The 14922-nt window shown below is 40.6% G+C and overlaps 1 protein-coding gene across 1 annotated transcript in view; it reads right to left on the bottom strand.

Moving 5' to 3' along the window:
* Window positions 1-4810: 4810 nt before the first annotated feature.
* Window positions 4811-14922, bottom strand: part of LOC309702201 (protein NLRC3-like) — a 143472-nt gene continuing 133360 nt past the window's right edge. Inside the window, exons 10-12 of the mRNA XM_082526711.1 lie at window positions 13062-13241; window positions 10258-10431; window positions 4811-5049 (exon numbers count right to left, since the gene is read on the bottom strand). Coding sequence (XP_082382837.1) covers window positions 4857-5049; window positions 10258-10431; window positions 13062-13241 — 547 coding nt within the window. The 3' untranslated portion in view covers window positions 4811-4856. The remainder of the gene's footprint in view (window positions 5050-10257; window positions 10432-13061; window positions 13242-14922) is intronic.

Here is a 14922-nt window from a genome sequence, read left to right as displayed (position 1 = left end):
GATCCGATATTACGTATCGGTATCGGTCCGATACTGACCTAAATTACTGGATCGGATATCGGAGAAAAATAAAAAATGTAATCCGATCCATTAAATATCACGAAAGCACCTCACAAAACTTGCAACACGCCGTAACTCGCCTCAGAACGTCGGAGCAGTATGCATCACGTGATAGAGCAGCTGTGGCATGCGGGACCTGTCGGTGGTCTGGATAGCATGTGGAGCTTCGCTAGCAACCTGGCATTTCATCTCCGACAAAGTTATCCCCGAGAGAAGTAAAGCAAGTGTGTAAGTCCATCTCTGAATGTTTGTAAAGCATTCCCACGTTAAGCTTAACGAGCGACTGCCTGTCGCTCTCCGGCTGCTACTTCAATCGTGAAACTGCTTAATGATCAGCTGATCGGCTTTTCTGTCGCGAGTCCGTCTCTCTTGTTTGTTTTTGGTCCACTTTGCGCCAGAAAGAGCAAACCAGCGGCTGAACAACAGCAGCACGTTTAAGCTTGATAAGCTGTTGTTAGAATTTATTTAATATTACTTTCTACACCAGGATCTTTTTCTACGTAGCTGATGGCTGGTAACTGTGCAGGGGCGGATCTAGCAAAGTTTAGCCAGGGGGGCCGATAGGGCATTAACTGGGAAAAGGGGGCACAAAGACATACTTTTCTTTCTTATTCTCATTTAAAATGTCTAGCTTTTAATAAATAATTATCTGACACCCAAAGTTTTAATTTGATGTAAAATGAATAGAAGTCAATTACTGTATATAGTGACTATTAAGTCTAATATATATACCCTAGTAAGCTATAGTACTTTTTCCTTTGGGAAGGTACCATCTGTGCAGTCTGCAATTTTGTTGAAGAAAGATGTTGAATCTATTTAATATTTCTTGAAAAATAATTGATTTCTGTGCATTTTTTTTCACACTGCATCAAATTAAGGTTGATTACGTGGATTAAGCATCATGAGGTGGAGCGTGAGGGGTGGTTCCCTATTTTTTATTTATTTATTTTTGTTGTTGCTGGGAGTTGGAACCCTATTAGTTAGGTTGCTTAATATTTATGCTAAGTACTCTTTAAAATACCAGAATAGGGAGGATGGTGTAGGTCTAAGTTTATTAGATTGATCAGTATTGCTGAACTATGAAATATTTTTTTTGTATACAGGTATAACAGAATAGCTTTAGTGTAGTTGTTGTTTTAAACTTGAGTATGAACTTGCAGACTTGCAAAATGCAGCAAGATATTTTAAAAAACAGTTTTGTTGATTAAAAAACACTATATCGGATTCATATCGGTATCGGCAGATATCCAAATTTATGATATCGGTATCGGTATCGGACATAAAAAAGTGGTATCGTGCCATCTCTAATAACAACAGATGGAGCGCCATCAATGACAGGGAGGGAAAATGGACTGGTGGCACAAAACAAACTGGAAGAGGAAGGCGTGGAGGAGGCCATTGCTCTGCACTGCATCATCCATCAGCAGGTCCTTTGCAGCAAATGCCTGAAGTTTGACAATGTGATGTCTATTGTTGTGAAATGCATCAACCAAATCAGATCCAGGGGCTTAAAGCACCGAAGGTTCTGTGCTTTTTTAGAGGAAATGGAGTCAGAATATGGGGATGTGCTCGACTTCACTGAGGTACGTTGGCTCAGCAGGGGAAATGTATTAAAGAGACTTTTTGAGTTGAGAGCAGAAGTGAAGCCTTCATGGAGAAGGATGGAGTTAGTGTTCCTGTGCTAACTGATCCCAAATGGCTCATGGACTCAGCTTTTCTTGTTGATATGACACATGAGCTTAATGTACTGAACAAGACGTTACAAGGCCAGGGGCAACTTGTCAGTGCTGCCTATGACAACGTGAGAGCATTCTCCACAAAACTGGCGCTCTGGAAAGCTCAGCTCTCTCAGACAAACCTTTGCCATTTCCCAGCATGCAAGGCACTCGTGGATGCAGGCACACCATTCAGTGCTGACGAGTATGTTGATGTCATTTTGAGGCTACAGGAGGAATTTGATCACAGATTTGCTGACTTCAAGACACACAGAGCCACCTTTCACATTTTTGCGGACCCCTTCTCCTTTGATGTGCAAGATGCCCCTTCTGTGCTTCAAATGGAGCTCATTGAGCTGCAGTGCAACTCTGAACTCAAAGCAAAGTTCAGGGAGGTGAGTGGAAAAGCAGACAAGCTTGGACAATTTTTGAGAGAATTGAGCCCTAGTTTCCCTCGGCTTTCCCGAATGTTCAAGCGGACCATGTGCCTTTTTGGTAGCACATACTTGTGCCAAAAGCTCTTCTCCACTTTGAACTTCAATAAGTCCAAGTACAGGTCCAGACTTACGGATGATCATCTTCAAGACATACTGAGGGTCGCAACTGCTTCCTCCCTCAGGCCAAATCTGGCTCGGCTATGCGAGAGGAAACGCTGCCAGGTCTCTAGCAGCAAGGAGTAGGCAAGAGAAGCCATGTTCAGAAGAACAGTTCATTTTCTACAGTGTTCCATTCATGTTCAGAAGAAGGTTATAGAACTGTTAATACAGACATTTCAATCTAAATACAGCAGATATAGAAGACTGAAAGAAACACACAAGTTCACTGACTAAAAATATCTTATTATTATTTTATTTATGTATTACAGATTGATTTATTTTCTTATTAATTCTTAATTTGTTTATTTATTTTTCATATTTTGTGTTAAAAAATAAAAATAAAGAGATTTGAGAAGATTGGAATTTTTTAACCATGCCTTTCTTGTGGAAAACCTAATGCGGCCCAGCCTCACCCAGACTCTGCCTGCACCGGCCCCCAGCTAAATTGAGTTTGAGACCCCTGTCCTACACCATAAATCTGTAAGAGAGGGTACGACCTCTCTCATGGCCCCAAGTGGTGTGTGCACGCCAGAGCACTCTGGAAGGCACACAGAGTCTTTACAGACTACTCAGGATCAAACCTCTATCATTATGCAATCGATTATAAAACTAAGCATGTATGAGTAAATATTTCTAAGCATAAATGACAATCAACAATATAAACCTTACAGCTGGTTTTAATAACAGAATTTATTTGTTTCTCAAATAAGAAAGAGCTATCGAGAAACACTCCTAAATCTTTAGTTCTGAACTTTTCCAGTGGGCCAAGGTCAACATTATTAGATAATGCTAATTCTTTTCCCTTACATTATAACAATGTGAGGAGTTAATGCTAAGTATACTGCCATTAGCGGCTAATTCTAATTAGGGGTGAATAATTATTAGTAGCTAATGCTAATATCGTTTTCTCTTCCCTTTTAACAATGTGAACAGCTAGTGCTAGGTAGGCTGATGCTAGCAGCTAATGCTAATTTGACGTGAATTAGCATTATATTAGTGAGGAGTTAATGCTAAGTAGGCTGCCATTAGTGGCTAATGCTAATTTTAGATGAAAAAGCATTAGCAGCTAATGCTCATATTGTTTTCCTTTGCTTTGTAAGAATGACAGCAGCTAATGATACGAAGTCTACCATTATTAACTATTGTTAATTTGATGTAAATTAGCATTATCTGATAATGGTAACCCTTTTCCCCTGCATTATAACGATGTCAGGAGTTAATGCTAACTAGGCTGCCATTAGGGCCTACTCTAATTAGGTGAATAATTATTAGCAGCTAATGCTAATATTGTTTTCCCTTCCCTTTTAACAATGTGAGCAGCTAATGCTAATTTGATGTGAATTAGCATTATATTAGTGAGCAGTTAATGCTAAGTAGGCTGCCATTATTAACTAATGCTACTTTGACGTGAATTAGCATTATGTGCTAATACTAATACTGTTTTCCCTTACTTTTTAACAATGTGAGCGGCTAATTCTAAGCACGCTCTTGTAAATAGCTAATTCTAATTTAGTGTGAATTAGCATTATTCAATAATGCTAACACTGTTTTCTCTTACTTATTAAAAATGATAGTAGCTAATATTAATACTCTTTTCCGTTGGGTAACAACGATGTGAGGAGTTAATGCTAAGTAGGCTGCTTTTAGAGGCTTATTCTAATTAGGGCTGAATAATTATTAGTAGCTAATGCTAATACCGTTTTCTCTTTCCTTATAACAATATGAGCAGCTAATGCTAATTTGATGTGAATTAGCATTATATTAGTGAGGAGTTAATGCTAAGTAGGCTACCATTAGCAGCTAAAGCTAATTTGAGGTGAATAAGCATTAGTAGCTTATGCTAATACCCTTTTCTCTTGTGTTATAATGATGTGAGATGTTAATGCTAAATAGGCTTCCATGAGTGACTCCTTTCCGTTGCATTATAAAGATGTGAAGAGTTTATGCTAAGTAAGCTGCCATTAGCAGCTAATGCTAATACTGTTTTCCCTTTCTTTATACAACTTGAGCAGCTATTGCTAAGTAGGCCACTTTTCTCTGCTAAGGATTTGTGTGACCATGATGGAAACTCTGATAAGCTAATGCTGCTAAGCTAATGCTGTTTATGGGCCCTGTTAGAATCAATATTTCATTCTCATTCTGTTGTTTGAGAACAATAACAGAAAAATGTGCACTTGAGAACAAATTTATTGTGAATTCAGCTGTGAATGTACAGTTTGTCATTATTTTAGCTTCCATTTCCAAATGTTAGCTGACACTTTATTAGGTACACTGGTATCTATATCAGGTACACCTGTGACCTAAATGTTCCTGCAAACAGACTCCTTGGAGACCCCTACATAAATATCCATGTACTATCCAGCTAGACTAGTGTGTCTGTCCCTGAAAATATTCCTGCATGTGTGATTGTTCATGTGTCATCTGCAGGAAACAAACAGGAAGTGAGTGAAAGACACAGGAAATGTTTCCAGCTCTTCCTCCTCTATCAGACATTCTCTCCATACCTGAGAGTGTCCAGTCTCCAGCCTGGATCCTTCAGTCCAGCCGAAAGCAGCTTAATTCCTGAATCACCTGGATGATTGTAGCTCAGGTCCAGCTCTCTCAGATGGGAGGGGTTGGAGCTCAGAGCTGAGGCCAGAGAAGTACAGCCTTCCTCTTTGATCAGACATCCTGACAGACTGCAAACACACAAAACAACAATCTATCTGTCAACAGTTGTTTTCTCTTTGTCACAATAACATCTATCCATTTACATCCATTCAATGTAACTTTATTTATAAGTGACAATACCCAACAGACAACAACAGTCATCTGAAGCTGTTTAACAGTGTAAGGTAACCGCCTCCACTGTGAGCAGCACTTGGTGATGGTGGGAAGAAGAACTCCCTTTGACACAAAGATCCTCCCAGTGAAAACAGGCTCCAGGAGGAGCATCTACCATGACTGGTTGCAGGGTGAGGGGAAAGAGAAGAGATGAGCTCAGAGAGACAAGAACAAAACAGAGAGACAAAGGTTAAGGACACGCAGTAGTGACATATAAAAGCATCAGGAGTGAAAAGAGGGGAGAAGAAAGCAGAGCATCATGGGAAGTCCACCAACAGCCTGAGCCTATAGCAGCACAACTCAGGGATGGTTCAGGGTCACCTGATCCAGCTCGAACTATAAGCTTTATCAAAAAGGAAAGTTTGAAGCTGATCTTCAAAGTAGAGAGGGCGTCTGTCTCCTGAACTCAAACTGGGAGCTGCTTCCACACCCAGTCCAACATAGCCAGGCTTTCTTTGCTGCTCTGACAAAACCTCAAATCCCAGTCAGAGATGATGAGCATCATCACAGTGATGATCATTTCTCTGTAACCCAGGCTTTCTGCTTCAGGATCTGTGCACGCTGACAGAACAAGGAGACCTTTAAACATCATTTCACTAAATGGATGGACTGGGCTCAGCCTACAGATGAACTGGTGCCAGAGATCATAAAGAACATCAGTCAAATTCAACACTTTAATGGAAATATGAGATTAATGCTGCAGACAATCATGAACCTGCTGAATTCATGAACATCAAGAATGCAGCGAGTGGTAAAATAAAGATTTGACCTCAGTGTGCTCAGTGTTCCTGTCTATTCCTAACATATTCCTAACATGATAGCTGCACTTTAGAGCTCTAAAACTGGAACTGACTCATGTTTAAACTCCACATGTTACTCAGTACATTCAGTTCTGACACTCGCCCACAGTCCAACAAAGGAAACATGGAGATCACATCAGTTTGTCACCAAAGTCTAATTTTTAGGGCAACTTAACCTGCATCGCGCACAACACCAAGGTTGCCATGGCAATCACAGCTGACAGAACAAGGAGGCTTGAAATGGGCGTCATTATGCGTCTCAGCCAATGGGAGCATTGAGGGTGGGCCTAATACTACTGCAGCGCTCACATGACCCAGGACAGAAAGAAAGGGGCGGGGACAGAAACATGGAGACAGGTGCAGATCTTTGACATGTTCATTTTAAACTGTTCCAGGAGGCAGTGTTGATACAACTAAAGTTATCTGTTGTTGAAGAAGTCGGTCTGAGGAACGTTCTTAGGATCAACAAATGACGGCATGTATGAGCCTCAAGACGCAGCATCACAAGAAGAACACATGAGCTGTAGAAAAAGGAGAGACTACGAAAGCCACGGCGTTACAACATGAACCAGCTGTTGGTCTCTCTGGAGACTACTGGGCGTAGCTGGGTAACCATGGTTACCTGGGAGTTACAGAAACATGCAGAACATGTGATTCATGTTGCACAGCAGTGGGACATTTGAAATAAAGTCAGCACACTCAGTACAGATAGTGCATCAAATATGATGCTGCTGCCAGACGTCTGCCTTTGAACACGTCCCTGCATCGCGCACAACACCAAGGTTGCCATGGCAATCACAGCTGACAGGGACAAAGCGCACAGCTGGAAGCCTGCAGGTATATTTAACATGATGTATTTCTCAGTGTCCTGTCTGTGTGTGAGAGACAAACAGCCTCTGTATGTGTGTGTAAATACAGCATGAATATGTAGAGGACATGTTTGTGGATATAAGTAAATGAAAGCTCTGCGTCATTTGAATCTTCTTGTTTCTGTTGCAGGTCTGTGACTGAACTTCTGGGAGGAGAAACGTTGGTTTCATGCTCTGTGATTCTGTGTTTTGTCATCTCTCTCAGGTGATGGAGAGCTCAGATGATGACCCCGCCTACGTGGTCAAATTCAAGTCTACATTCAGAACAGACCTGGAGACACGCAAGCAAAATGCCAACATTGTATATGTGAAAACTGCTGCTGGAGCCAGATTCAAGGAGCTCAAGTGTTTACCCAGATCTTACTGAACTTACTGCAGGAACAGAGGGTTGTTGGAGGGAAACCTGTGGAAGCAACAACATCCGAGCCACCAGAGAAGAAGTTGGCCCTGTTGGTGCTTCATCAGAGTGTGAACAGGAGGAAGACTCAGCTGAGAACAGTGTGGTGGAAACAGAGCAGAGCCCACCATCAGTACAGAGGCCTGTCCATTAGAGTGCTGCTCCAACATGCAGCACATGTACTTGGCCACAGCTGCAACATCTGTACCTGTGAAAGCTTCTTCTCTGTTGCTGCTCATATTGTGCAGAAGAAGAGAGTTTCTTTATCATCAGAAAATGTCAATGAGCTTGTGAGTCTTAGCAGCTGGCTCGGTGCAGAGGAGGAAGAACATGTCAGTCAGAGGAAGATAAATGCAGTTCATGTTGTCAACTCAACCTGGACTGTTGAAAGAGTTTTTCTTTGTCTGGTTTCTGACTGAGATTCTCCAAAGGAAATCCAGCACAAACACACACTTCACACACTCAAAGTCCTGCACAGTAAATGAGCTGATGAGCGTTTGTGCTGCTGCCTGATAACAGAACAATAGTTCTGCTGCTTCCTGTTCTGCAAACACACATTTATAAATGTTCACTTGCTGTTGATCAAAGGTATGTTGGTGGCTCTGGACGCTGAGGGAACTTTGTAAAAAACTAGATCAAATGTTAACGTCCTGGCAGAGGCAAAGAACTTTGATTTGATATTTGATTAGATTCATGTTTCAGCTCAGACTGACAGAAATATTTGAACTGCTGCTGTGTTAAAGGGAACACTGCTGTTAGAAAGCACCTGATCTGTTTCTGCACACTGAATGTTGCACTTCTCATACTGCAGTACTATTAAAATAAGTACACAATGCACTACTTTTGAACTCATGATTGAATGTTGCTGTAACAAAGCCATTAATGTGATTCACAGTGTTCATGGTTTCCCAGCACAACAAATGATTGCACAAGTGTGACTGATCCACTTTCTAATGTGTGTGTAGCCCACACTGTGTGTCACTGTGTCACAGGTGAGTCTGTGTGTCCAGGTTCTATGAGGACAACAGGATATAGTGACTGAGTCCAGCAGCTTAAAGTCTGACTCCATCCTCCATTTAAATAACTCACAGCAACAACTGAATAGCTTTGCCTTTGTGTAGCTGACACTTCATTTTAATCTCCTTCTATTCTGGTTCATCTGGTCTCAGTTTCTATAAGCACACAGGTTTCATCAGGACTCTATGACCTCAGTAATCTTTGCTGGGCCTTAATGCTCTGAACAAAGCTGCACAGCACAAGACTAAATAGAAATGAATCAGTCTTTCATTCTCACTGCTGTTTGACTTCAGCTCTCAATGTCCCACCATAACCCATGGAAAGAATTACTGTCCATCCAGACTGCTGAACATGAAGCTGATGAAGGTGGAGTATTGTGAGGGCTGATGGAGATGATGATGAGGAATCCAGGAGCAGTGGGTGGATGGCAGCATCAGCATGAAGGATCAGTGTGAGAACACATCATCATCCACAAAGGAAACCAGTCTGAGTGTCTGACGCTCTTGTTAGAAAGACGCAGTCCCAGCAGTTAGCTTGTCTGCTAGTTAGCTGAGAGCTAACTCACTTGTACATTGAATACCAAACCGTGTAAACCAGGGGTGTCAAACATATGGCCCGTGGGCCAAATCCAGCCCTTGAGATAATTTCATATGTCAAATATTGATGAATTTTCAGGCTTGCTGATAATCAATATGAGCACGGCTGAGATGTTATTCTGATGAGCAAACCATGTGGCCAAACACTTTAAGAGACAGACTGGGATCATACCATTATGTGAAAGAAGACGGAAATGTCCCATAGACAGCAAGGGTAGTGGTAGAGACCAGTACACAGAGAAATGGGAGCTGTACTGAAATGCAAGCGTGTCAGGAAAGAGTGAAAAGGCAAAATGAGCAGCATCTGGCTGCATTTCAGTGATATTGGAGACCACAAAGCTGAGTGCAACATTTATACAGGAGATATACAGGAGACGCTGAGAGTAGAACTGATAAAATTAAGAGCTGGCTAAAGTGAGACCCATTTTTATTTCCACCCATTTTCCACTGTGGAGGACAAAAGGTTTCAAACTGGTCCAGGTCTTAAACCTCACGTGTTCTTCCTAATAGCAGTAAATGGATAGAAATAAGGCTTTTATGAAAACACTGAATAAAACTTGCTGCCTTTATAAAGACTAAATGTACAGTTCAGTATTGAATCCTACATAAAATAAACTATATATAAAGTGTGTCTGAATGGCAGAGATGCAGAAATATGTGCATGTAGCACAGAGCCACGGCTCAGTGTCTGAATGAGTCTCACAGACCTGAATGTGCTGTTGAAGCCATTTATAATTATAACGTACTTCTTTACTCGTTTGATCTGCTCCTTACCACAAGCCACCAGACGTAGAAGGTTTTGGACTTTTAACTATATTTTCTGAAGTTTTACAACTTTTCTTACTGTTAAAAACCTCGTTATGGCCATTCATGCTGTACAAAGTAATTAGACATGTGTGGTATCTACAGAAACATCAGAATCTCAGCTAAAAGTTCACAAAACCATCTCAACAACCACCAAACAGCTGAAACAGCAGGTGAACAGATCACACAAAAAAGATGTAAACACAAATCCCCCTGATCATCTGTTTTTTAAACATGAAGCGTCGTTTTGGACGTTCATTTACTGCTGGTTCAGTGAATTTTGGTTGGACAGTGATGAAACCTGCAGTCTCAGAATCTGTGAGAAGTCTGCTTTCAGCACCCAACAGCATTGTTGTGTTGTGTGCTGTGGATCCACCTCTGCAAACTCATCACTGTTTCACCATCATGTTTCTACTTAAACAATAACAAAGGAAGCAGTTCCCAGGAACTACTTCCTGTCTTGTTAACATAAGAGTATGTTGCCCTTCAAAACACCTCCACTTCTCCTCTTATTAGAGGACTGCCTTATTATTAATCTGCTAATTCTGTCAGTTGATGAAAGAAAAATGCTTGATCTCACCTGAGAGTTTCCAGTGTACAGTGTGGACTCTTCAGTCCTTCAGACAGAAGCTTCACGCCTGAATCCTTCAGGTTAATGTTACTCAGGTCCAGCTGTCTCAGATTAGAGGTCTGAGAGCTGAGACCTGAGGCCAGAGCTTCACAGCTTCTCTCTGACAGGTCACAGTGACTCAGTCTGAAAAATAACAGATAAACAATTACAAAAATAAAACACTTCTGTTGAAGTGTAATGAGATACTATTATATTTAACAATATTTAATCTTGTTTTGTCAGGAAACTGAGCACTGATGCAGAGCAACATGTGGAGAGAATCAGAGGAGAAGAAGTGAAGAGAGAACAGCAGTAAAACAACACTGAATTGTTCAGTGTGCTTTTGATATCAACAGAATGTGTCAAACTTCTTTATTTTGTATTTGTTTTAGTAGAATTGATGATTATCACTTAGATAACAACCACAGGCCAGGTCTAAATTGCACTTTGGTGACAGTTACACCCAGAAATATTTCAGAAACGTGGACAATTTGTGCTCCATTGTATTCAGTATTGAACAAACTGAGTACCGATGACCACTTAATATTTTTGATATTTTATTTGAGTTGTTCCACCTGATCTGTGTTAACTAGAATAAACATTTAAAAGCTAAAGCTATGATCACATATGTACTTACAGAGCTTTGTTGGAGGCTTTGACCACTGGCAGCAGCCTCAGAAGAGCCTTTTTAAAGGCTCATGTTCTCACTTAGATCATTTATTTCTACTTACATTTCATTCTGGGACAAATGGGGATTACTTTGACAACAGGAACTATTTCCCCCAAAAATCAGCCCTGGATTAGTAAATCACTCCAACATGTTCTCAGGCAGAAGAAGCTGTCTTGTTATGAGGGAGAGAAGAAAAGCAGCTAAAATCAGGTGTAAAAGTAAAGCAGAGGATGAGCTGAATAAAGGACACTCAAGGCTGGCTTGGAAAGGAATGAAGTCCATGGTGGGGATGCAGAACAAGGAGCAAAGATGAATGTGATGCTGAATCAGCAGAAGACTTGGACTCATTTGATTCCAGCTTTGATATCATTGATTTCAATGAAGAGCTTTGTGATTGTAGCAAAGGGCTGGTAGCTCTGAGAGTCCCACTGATGAGGTGTCTGTGAAGGTTCGCAGTCATCTAAAGAGCTTAGAAAAAAAGGCATCTGGTTTCTGGAAGACGTTTCACCTCTCATCCAAGAAGCTTCTTTATTTCTAGTGTCAAATGGTGGAGAGTCCCAGATTAGCCTGTGTACAAACAGACTTCAGCCATATGAGAGTGAGTGTGAGTGAATGAGAGCACACACAGGACACTCTGATCTCTGAATGTGTGTGACGCAGTGAAAAAGAGGATTGTACTGGATATACTGTGACTGACAAACAGAGTTTAAAGAGAAAGGTGTGTTCTGATATCAAAAGTTTTTAAGGTAGACTGTTTTCTTGGATTTGGTAAATGTTTAAATATGCAATTGTAACTCTCTGGTGCCACCTTAAAACCTGTAGTCTGTAATAGGACATGATGTCGTCGGTAAACAGGAAGTAAGTCTGTGAATTAAGGAGAAGGCATGTGCAGCATGGTGGCCTTAGCCAAATAAATCCAGTGGCATCCACATACATCCTATGCCTTTGGTAGCATTGTGGGTATGTATAGACTTGTTTTATATTTTATGTGCATGTATAGACCACTTTCTTTCAAGTAAGTTCATTTTTCTGTAAGTTTGATGATAAAAACCAATCTTATGCAGTTTACGCTAGCATTCGCTTATGGAGCTAGTTAAAGGGGAACGACAAACAAATTTGGAGGCATTCATTATAACAAGACTTGTTAAAATCATAATTTGATGTTTGTATTTGACTTAAAAAGGGAAGTAATTCATATGAACATTGCATGTTGACATATTAAAAAACTGGGTTAATATATTTTCATCGTTATATATGTACATGGTGAATAAGTACAGTGATTATGCCTTGTACTGTTTGTTACAGTTTCACCTTTCCCTGTGTCAATAAACCTGTGAACCGGGAATCGTGTCATCAGAGTCTTGATGTGGGGAAGGAGTTTAGCTGACTGCCCAACCATAGCAGAGGCAGTACAAGGTGTTTGGATTAAAATGGATTATGCTAAAGTGAACGTGCTAATGAAATCTGAACTGACTGAAATGTGAAGTGAAGATAATTGAGGTGTAAAAGAGAGAGAGAGGGGGTGATGATAAGGTGAGGCTGAAGATCAGTGAAGGGCATGTAAACACCTGATTGGTTGAGTAGATATCAGATCGACAGTTTCACAGTTTTCCCTGTGGATTATAACTTTAAGAAGATGTGACATTCATCAAGGAATCCTGCTCTCCGGATTATTTCCATGAACACTGATCTGGAACACATCTACAGTGCTGGAAGTGCCCGTCTCACCACCAACCTCTCTGTGCACATTCACTTTTCAACCCTTTGTGAGACACTAAAGGTGTAAATCGGAGTATTTATCTATGTTACTGCGAACACCTCTAATAGGTTGGTTTAGTCTTTCCAAGTCATATCTTCCCTTAGATCTGTGGTCCAGGCCAAGACCTGGACATCAACTCTGTCAGGCTGCCTGAGTCCTCTCACCCACATCAGCTCAGAACTCTGCATTATCTACTGAGTCAGACTCAGAGGATCAGGGATCAGAAGTTCTACAAAGAGTAGAACCAGACTTCCTGAATAGAGGTGTGTGGGCCTACTGATCCACAGTGTCAGCACAACTTTCACATCATATTCATCTCAGCACAACTAAAACATGCTGACTGACCTCAGAGTTTCAAATCGACATCGTGGATTCTCCAGAAGAACACACAGCTGCTTCACTCCTGAATCCTGCAGGTTGTTGTAGGTTCCACTCAGGTCCAGCACTCTGGGATACGAGGGGTTGGACTTCAGCGCTGCTGCCAGATAATCACAGCTGATCTCTGACAAATCACAGTCCCACAATCTGTATAAAGAATGAAAGATGTAAGTTTATTAGACAAAGTGTGAGCTTGAAATCATTCAGTGTTTCATCATCTGTTCAGAGCTGAAGAAGGTTCAGAATGTAGAAGTTTAGAAAATGGAAACTCCAAACAGCTGAAGCCAACAGGAAGCAGCTTCAAACAAACACAACAAGAGAAAGAAACTCTGAATGTTTCACATTAAAGTCATACATTTCTCATAAAAACAGGACAAAGACTTGAAAAAGTCGTGTTTTTCCTTCCAGGAACAACAAGGCTTCACTTTTAAAGGTGAAGTGTGAAAGAAATGGACATATTTGAAGTCCAACACCTTTTTCCAGTCACATTATTAAAGCAGTCAAACTACAAGCTCATTTTCATTCCAACAAGTCATCTTCTGACCTGGACAAACAACACTGGTCTCTATGTGCAGCTGGCTGTGAGACCAGTGCTCAGGGAGCGTCTACAAAGTGCAACACTGAAAGAAAATCACACACTCATTTGCTTCCAGCACTTTCACACAAACATCTACTGTCATTATTGTCACCAAACTCTGTGGATCCTTTATTGCAAATTCAAATGGGATCAAATGGTCAGACAAAAGAGGGTTATGAGGAAATATGATGAAATGTTGTGTATTAGCAGCAAGTTATTGAATCATTTTCCTCAGAAACCAAACAAAATGATTGACAAACATGTTTTTACAAACTCAGTGTTGGACTTGGATCAGCAGGATAAGCTAATGTTTAACCCTTTAAGATCTACCATAGAACCAAGTCCGCCAGAGCTTATATTATATTTTTACCTGCTGTGGTGCCATTTTTGGGAGCATTTCAAGTTGCTATACATCAATACAACCGTTATAGCCCAGATTTTAATAATATGTATTCATTAAGTGCATAGTAATTACATAAATTGCAAAAAAGTGCAATAAACTACAAAAAAATTGAAAATCGTTTTTGCTTTTTTAACATATATTTGTAGTTAGAGAAATTTAAGAGGCTTATCCCTCAAAACTGTAAATACAAAAAAGTTGCACAAAATAGTTTCCCACCACAGGAAATTTATTTTGAGTGTCTTCATAGTTTTATTTTTGAAATACACCAATTTTTATACACTGCAGGAAAAACGAAAATAAATATTATACTGCAAATTTGCAAAAAAGCAGCATATGCATCAAAATAAACTATTTCCAGCAGTGCAATATGAGTCCTAAGCATCCCAGAAACGACACAGAAAGTCATAAAGTCAAACATAACTTTTAAAAAGACGAGTATAGGCCCTGAGGCCCTGATAGTATAAAAGACTACATTTCCGCGAAAATGACGTCACTTCCGGTTTCGGGCAGGTAATGGCGGAAATGCAAAAGTTCGCGCTGACGTCTATTCCAACGTAGGAAGTGTTATGAACAGCTGATCGGATCGGTTGCAGTTTTTGCAAAGCTTTATGTGGAAGGAAACCGTGACCTAGGACAAGCTGATGGCATCAGATGTAAGTACAACTCCTCCGGTTTCATATGCAAAAAAATTTTTGCGCTAGCTTACGTGGTTGCAGTGCTTCTGGGATTTAAAAATAGTTACGCAAAACAGAGCGTGCCCGCTCCGACCGGCTGTAAAGGGTTAAAGGCATTTGAGTCTCGCTGTATGAGAGTCCAGTTATTACTCAATATTTATGGATGATGTTCTT

Source organism: Aulonocara stuartgranti (assembly GCF_965226115.1).
Source record: "Aulonocara stuartgranti genome assembly, chromosome: 3".
NCBI classification, from domain to species: domain Eukaryota; kingdom Metazoa; phylum Chordata; class Actinopteri; order Cichliformes; family Cichlidae; genus Aulonocara; species Aulonocara stuartgranti.
Note: the sequence above shows the minus strand (reverse complement) of the source record. Positions and strands in the feature narration are given on the sequence as shown.